Source organism: Pseudonaja textilis, chromosome 1 (assembly GCF_049901715.1).
Source record: "Pseudonaja textilis isolate UNSWEBS1 chromosome 1, rPseTex1.2, whole genome shotgun sequence".
In the NCBI taxonomy this organism is placed as follows: Eukaryota; Metazoa; Chordata; class Lepidosauria; order Squamata; family Elapidae; genus Pseudonaja; species Pseudonaja textilis.
Window position 1 is genome coordinate 9,307,605 of NC_141990.1, and position 7,417 is coordinate 9,315,021.

General features: G+C 41.5%; 1 protein-coding gene across 5 annotated transcripts; it reads left to right on the top strand.

Moving 5' to 3' along the window:
* The first annotated feature begins 335 nt into the window (after positions 1 to 335).
* SRSF1 (serine and arginine rich splicing factor 1) lies at positions 336 to 7,182 on the top strand. 5 transcript variants are annotated; one of them, XR_015741949.1, is made up of 6 exons: positions 336 to 778; positions 2,686 to 2,870; positions 4,715 to 4,887; positions 5,152 to 5,338; positions 5,758 to 5,877; positions 6,659 to 7,182. XR_015741949.1 is itself a non-coding variant. In XM_087925504.1 (5 exons), exons 1-5 carry the CDS (start codon positions 585 to 587, stop codon positions 5,778 to 5,780), a joined length of 762 nt encoding a protein of 253 aa, XP_087781630.1. In that variant the 5' UTR covers positions 336 to 584; the 3' UTR covers positions 5,781 to 7,182. The 5 variants fall into 5 exon arrangements, 2 of the variants coding, with proteins under 2 accessions (XP_087781630.1, XP_026565952.1); XR_015741950.1 differs by having other exon boundaries at positions 5,152 to 5,877; XR_003374988.2 differs by lacking the exon at positions 5,152 to 5,338.
* Positions 7,183 to 7,417: the final 235 nt, after the last annotated feature.

Here is a 7,417-nt window from a genome sequence, read left to right on the forward strand (position 1 = left end):
CGGAAGTCCTCGGCCACGAGGCCTGTTTGAAATTAAGTGTTTTCTTTCAACTAAAAGCCCAAGAGGGTGACTTAAGAACGCCGCATCTAAGGTCGGCAAATATGGAACGGCGCCCTATAAGCTGTTCGATAATAACTTTGGAAAGAAACCTTTCGCGGGGGGTAGGGAAACAATAACAACTAAAAAATAAATAAATCTGGAGAGCCGCGCATGCGCCAGACGAAGGGCGGGAAGGCCGCACTCCCCTCAGTTTCCCCACCTCAGGAGTGTGACGTCAACGGCGCGGAAGGATCCTTGCGCAGGGCAAGTAGAGCGCATGAGTGGACGGCCATTTTGTGGCAGCTGAGAGAGTCGAAGCGGGAGGGAGGCGTTGCTGCTCCTGTCGTTGCCCGTTGGCCTCGCCCGCTTTTTTCCCTTTCGCTCCCTTTTTTCTTCGGTTGGATCGGATCGTTGCCGGTTTTTTTTTTTTCCATTTCTCTTTTCTTCTCCCCCCTGCTCCTTCTCGGGCTGCTTCCCGCCCTTGCTCCTCCGCCTCTTCTCTCACACACCGACCACCCCCAACCGCAGCCATTGCTGACCTCGCCATGTCTGGTGGCGGCGTGATCCGCGGCCCGGCCGGGAACAACGACTGCCGCATCTACGTGGGCAACCTGCCGCCGGACATCCGCACCAAGGACATTGAGGACGTCTTTTACAAGTACGGAGCCATTCGGGACATCGATCTCAAGAACCGCCGAGGGGGGCCGCCGTTCGCCTTCGTCGAGTTTGAGGACCCCAGGTCAGTGGACGGAACGGGACGGCGCGCGTGGAAATAACGCCCGTGGGTGGCGGAGATCGCCACCCTGAAAGGGATAAGGGGGCGGGGGGGCAGCTACTCTTAGGCCAGGCTTGACGGACGGAGCCTAAGCCCCGCGCCTGGTACTCCACATCCCATCCTCGCCTTAACACGTGTCGGACGATCGAGGCGATTGGGGGAAGGGCGGGACGAGGTAAACCGAGCGCGGTAAAGCTGCTCGGTTTTGGTGTATGGGAGCCGTGTTGCGATATTTTTGTGGAATAAAATAACGTTCTGAAATAAGAGGCTCTACCGTACGTCGTCCTGTGGAAATCGGGTGTCTTTCCAACGGTTCCTGCCCTGTAATGAATCCTACACGTTCGTAGTGACGGGTAGGGAAGAAGTGGCCAAAGTCCTGGGCTAGTGAAGTGAAAAGAAGGACTAGGGGTGACATGATAGCAGTCTTCCAATATTTGAAGGGCTGCCACAAAGAAAAGGGAGTCGAGCTAAAGTACCTGAAGGCAGGACGTGAAGCAGTGCCTGTAAACCAATCAAGGAGAGAAGCAACTTAGAACTAAGGAGAAATTTCCTGACAGTGAGAACAATCAACCAGTGGAACTAGTTGCCTCCAGAAGTTGTGAATTCTCCAACACTGGAAGATTTTAAGAAGAGATTGCACAACCACTTGTCTGAAATGGTGGTATAGGGTTTCCTGCCTGAGCAATGGGTTGGACTAGAAGACCTCCAAAGTCCCTTCCAATTCTGTTATCCTGTTTCATTCCCATGCAGGTAGTAGCTGCTGCTGTTTTCTAGGTCCCTTTGCACCCCAATCATTCCTGGTTGTTGTCCCCAGGAAGGTCAGACTAATAGTTGGTGTGGTCAGGGGAGGGTGGGAAGTTGGTTCCAGTCTAAATGGGAAAAAATATTTATAGAAGATCTTTTGTGAGGTCATGAAGCTGTAAACGTAGAGGGTTAAAATCCATTTGGTTGTGTAGATTGTTTTCCTTTCATGGCATTTGTGCCTTAACTTATATCCCAAAGGTGTTTTTTTTTTTTTTTTCAAAAGGCAATTGGATTTTGTTTTTCCTTGAAGATGTTTTGTTTCTCATCCAAGAAGCTTCTCCCTTCTCAAAAATAAAAACAAACATTCTCAAAAAGAAAAACAAAACTCCAGTTGCCTTTTGAGAAAAGCACCTTTGGGACAACAACCAGGACCTGGGTGACTGAGAATGTTTTTAAAGTGATACATTCTTGCTGCTTATTCTAAGGAGACACAGCTTCTATGACTTAAGTGCTAACTACATCTTTATGAGTTCCAATCCATTATTTAACAGTGAATTTACTCATAGATTTGTACATTCATTGCTATTAAAGCCAGATTTTAAATTAACATTTGAATAAATACATAAGCTATTTTTTACAAATTAAAAACAAAATCAATGAACATTTAGAATGGAAAAATGAAAACTTGTAAGAGAAAATGGAGAATATAGTAGTAATCTATATTCACACTTACTGGACAGGTAATATTGTAATTCATCTTTTCTCCCATATGCATTGAGATTTTTCCCATTGGAATCTAAAACATCTAACTACCTATCAGGTTGTTTTGTATGTTACTGCTTCCCAGTTTAAACAAACAGCATTGCTTTTTATACATACTAAAAAATAATGCGTTATTTTGTACAGTTGTGTTGCAATATCAAGAGTGGAAGAACTTTAATTGGTTAGTTACAGGGGGGCGGGGGGGGGGAAATGTGTGTGCTTGCAATGCTGTTGGGACAAAGTCTTCTCTTTTTGTAGTGAAGACAAAGGCCATCTTCCTGCATGCAGTGTGTTCCTGGAGGGCCTGTGATGCAGCTGTCTTTCTTGGATCTAAGCTCACTGTGGTTTTCTTTTTTCTCTTGCAGGGATGCAGAAGATGCAGTGTACGGACGGGATGGATATGATTATGATGGGTACCGTCTACGGGTGGAGTTCCCTAGAAGTGGTCGTGGCACTGGCAGAGGAGGAGGAGGCGGTGGAGGTGGTGGGGCCCCAAGGGGCAGATATGGACCCCCATCAAGGCGTTCTGAGTACAGAGTGATAGTATCAGGTAAGCTTTTCACCTTGGGCTAAAACAAATTTCCCCAGGTTCATTTTTTAGAATGATTTGACTGGTTAAAAATGGGATAAAATTGTTGGTGGCGTATATTTATCTAAACTATCTTTCAGTTGTTTTCTGGGTATCTAATTAGCTCATGATTTGGCATCTTGAAAATCTGTACATTGCTTCTCATTTCCCCCCAAAATACTAGATCTTCTGGTTTAATTGAGATAACTGCTTATTTTAAATATCTGTAAATATGCTTTGCCTTTGTGATTATTTGTACTGCAAATGATCACGATGAGATTTCAAAAGTTTATGTTCCGGCTGCATGCATGCACTTCAAAATTACTAACAATAAAAAGCAATAATAAAATTAAAATTTATGAAAGAAGAATGTGCAGATAACTGAAGAACATGTTATTTTTAACTGGTGAATTAACTGCATGTCTAGACAAGATGGATTGCTATAAAGAACAATAAAAAGCTAGCATTCCAAAATATTCTACAACTCATCGTTGTTGTCCCAAAGGGTAGCCAATGAGAAAGCCCTTTTCTTTTACCTTGTACCTTTCCGTCTTTGTACTTTAGTTGGAAGATAAGAAGAAAGCTTTAACCACTGGATTTTGGAGACAGCAAAGTTGATTTTGGAGGAGATGGTTAAAATATTTTATGCTAAATCCCTTTGGGCTTTCTGGATAAGCACTCACGTGCTTTAAATTGAGTTGAGAAATGCAGCATATAGTTTAAAATAACATAATTCTGTAAGCAAGCACTCATTTGCATACTGACTAGTTATAGTTTCTTAAGTAGCATGCATTACCATAATCCCATTAGTTTTTTTAACTAAATGCAAAAAGGGGGGGAAAGACTTCTAAAATATGTAACTTTAAGTCAAAATTAATCTAAGAATTCTGTTTCATAGGCTATTTTTGAGTCAAAATACCTAGCAGTAGGATGGAGAAATTAAAGATATAAATTAAAACATGTACAAATTTCTGAATGGTTCTTCAGTTGAAAAAAAGTGACATAATAATTGCTTGTTCAAAGATGAATTTTAGAGGCTATTTCTCTAATTGATACAAAGCAAATGTCCTTCCAATATTAGCCTTCCAACCATAAAACATAGTTTCCATTATCAGCTTGTCACTTTTTAAACAATTCGTGCATACAGATAGTTCTCATTTTGAGCACAACTGGGATCAGAATCTCAGTTGAGTGAAACGTTTGTTAAAAGAGACGTGTGACTGCTTTGCTCAACAATTGCAAACTCCACAATCTTGGTTGTCAGTAAGCAATCTTGCAGAACAATACATGGATGGAGCTACAGATGAGGAACATGGGGTGCTTCAGGAGAACGCGGGAGACCCTAGGAGGTCCAGCACAAGGCAGTGTGTAGGTGTCCCTCTACTTAGGAAATCCTAGAAATCATCATCTCTGGAGGCTGGCTGAGAAAGCTGCCTGCTCTAAAGGATTTCAGCTCCATATCTACTTGGATTGATGAAATCCTCCAACAGCTTACAGCTTTTTCAGGAAGAGACCAGAGGGAGTTTTCTTGGCAGCTGCAAAGAAAATGATAAAAGAGGTTTGAGTGCAAACAGGTTGCCAAGCTACCAGATCGTGATCACATGTCCATGGGGTGGAGCATTTTGCAGCACTTGGATGTTCTTTACAGGCTATTTATTCAGTCTTCTTGACGAAACTGACAAAAGTCAAAGATTACAATTTAAAAGACTATATGGGTTTTAAACCATGATTAACATATGAAATGAATAATTTCCAGTGTGCTGGGGACCAAGTTGAGGACTGCCTGTATTTCACTAGCAATAACTTAACTACTGTCTCTTGTTCAGGACTGCCTCCCAGTGGAAGCTGGCAGGATTTAAAGGATCACATGCGTGAAGCAGGTGATGTATGTTATGCTGATGTTTTCCGAGATGGAACTGGTGTCGTGGAGTTTGTTCGGAAGGAAGACATGACCTACGCGGTGCGAAAACTGGATAACACTAAGTTTAGATCTCACGAGGTAGGTTTTTCCACTTAATATTTTAGCAAGAATTGGATACAGAGGGTTGCATTTGGATGCAGTAAAACTGAAGGTAAGGAAGTGCAACTTTTCTGCTTACAGTGTTTAAAAATGTAGAAAGGGCTAGTTGGGTGTCATGTATAAATAATGTACGGAGAAGTAATGCAACTTTTCTTGTTAAAAAATCTTCAGTCTATCAGCATGCCTGCAAAAGACTGCTTAAAAACTTAGACCTTTCAATCGAAAGTTGTGTCTATTTGATAGGGAGAAACTGCCTACATCCGTGTTAAAGTTGATGGCCCAAGAAGTCCAAGTTATGGAAGATCTCGTTCCCGCAGCCGTAGTCGTAGCAGAAGCCGTAGCCGAAGCAACAGCAGAAGTCGCAGTTATTCCCCAAGACGAAGCAGAGGATCTCCACGCTACTCTCCCCGTCACAGCAGATCACGTTCTCGTACATAAACGATCTTTAATAGTGCTCCTTTTTGTAGAATTTCTCCATGTTGTATGCAGTTTTCTTTTGCCCATAAATAGTCCATTCTTTTAGGGGGGAAAAAAAAAGAACAGAACTGAAACTTTTACTGAAAAAATTGGCTAAAGTGTTGAATTGCAGTTTTGTATGATACCCCTAGTGAATATTTGTTCTTTAACATCAACATTCCCTTGCATCTTTCATAAATTGTATTTTAACATGTCCTAGTCAGGGTTCTTTCTAGCTAGTTTGCTGCCCACTTTCTTCCAACTGTGATATTGCTGTATTAAAAATGTCTTTGTTCAGCTATGGTTTATACAAGCTTGGGGTGTTGGGGTTTAAATTGTCTCTTTTGGGGGAGCTTACATTTTTATCTTGCCTTTTCATGTGTCTTTCTGTAGACATATCTGAAGAGATGGATTAAGAATGCTTTGGATTAAAGGATTATGGAGCACATGTCAATCATTTTAGGATTGTCAAAAGGAGGATTGAGGAGGATCAGATCAAAAATGGAGGCAATGGTATGACTCCAAGTGCTATTGTCACAGATTAAATTGGCAGTATTGACCTTATACAGAGAATAGTGAAATAGCACGCCTGTTCTCTATTGTTCCACTCATTTTTTAGTCAGCTGATGTTTTCTGACTACCATCATGACAATTGTGGCTTAGCTGGATCCAAGCGGGGTGGGGAGGTGGGGCTATACTGTGTCCATTGATTACAGGTGTTGCCCGTTTTTATCCTTGTAACATGCAGGTTTTTCAGACATGGAAGTATAATCTCAATACTGCTAAAATCTGCATGTCCTCTGTGTGACTGATAGAGCATTTTGCTGTTTCATCTTAAAACGTAATGGAATGGAAGCAGTGGGGGGGCACACTGGGGATTTCTTTCCATCTTCCCCTGCAAGATAAATCAGAAACTGACTGATAACTTCAGTTAATCTTGTCACTTCTAGGCTGAGTATAATGAGCTTTTACTTAGGCCTGGGTAGTTCTAGCAGCAGGATTTGGCAACTTCATAACATTTTTTTCAACCACAAAACCTGTAATGCACATATAGTAATTGAAATGTTGAAATTATCAGTTATCCATTGTAAATATTAGAATGTTTCTTCGAAATGATTAACACTGCTAAAATTTGAACTTCACAATACAAAAGTTTGTCTTGGGGAACTGATAGTTATCAATGCCTGTTTTTATTATTCAGCGGCAGACATAACTGATCATTCCCCAGAATCCTATTTTTCATTACGGTATCTAACTTTTTGCCTCCTCTTTTTTGGTTTTGCTGGTTATAAAGGTTTGGATTGGAGAGGGCTCACTGGATCCCAATCCTTGGAGCTGGATCATTGGATTCAAATCATAATGTGGATAGGATAGGGAGGATCAATTTCAAGGATTCATGGAGCGGGATCAGATTACCAGGAACATAGGAGTGGATTCCTGCCCCAACCAAACCGCACTCGTATGGAGTTTTATTCAACTCAATTGGCTATTCCAAAGATTTTTTTTTTCCTATTTTTGACGATTGGAGCCCATCCATAAGATGCACGATGGAGTTTTCATTTTTTTGTGTGTGTGTAAAAGGAGCAAAGCAAGGACCTGGAGAGGTACGCTGGAGCATTCTCCTTGGAAGGATTCAGCACAAGTAGATGGTAAATGTTAAAGGGGAAAAAAAAGGGGGGGTTGTTTATAAATGTTAAACCAATAAGTCATTTACCTAAATTTAACAACGCAAAGAAATTGGAATCTTTTAAGATTGAGTAGGCTTTCAATTGGCTATTGCCTTTTTCTTTTTGACAAATAAAATTTTATAAAAAAGTGCATGGTGGTTTTGTTGTATTAAATAATGCCCGTATATGTTGCTCTTCTGCTATGATGAATTCACTTATTAAGTTCCTCTGATTCTTGGCCTGGTAATTGGCGGGGCTTCATCTTGTGCTCTGTGGCCCATTCACAAGCATTGGAGCACTGGTAGTAGCCTGGGCACAAATAAGCCCTGATGAAAAATTGTTGAGAATGAAGGTAATAAACATCCTGGAGCTTACATGGTCAGGCA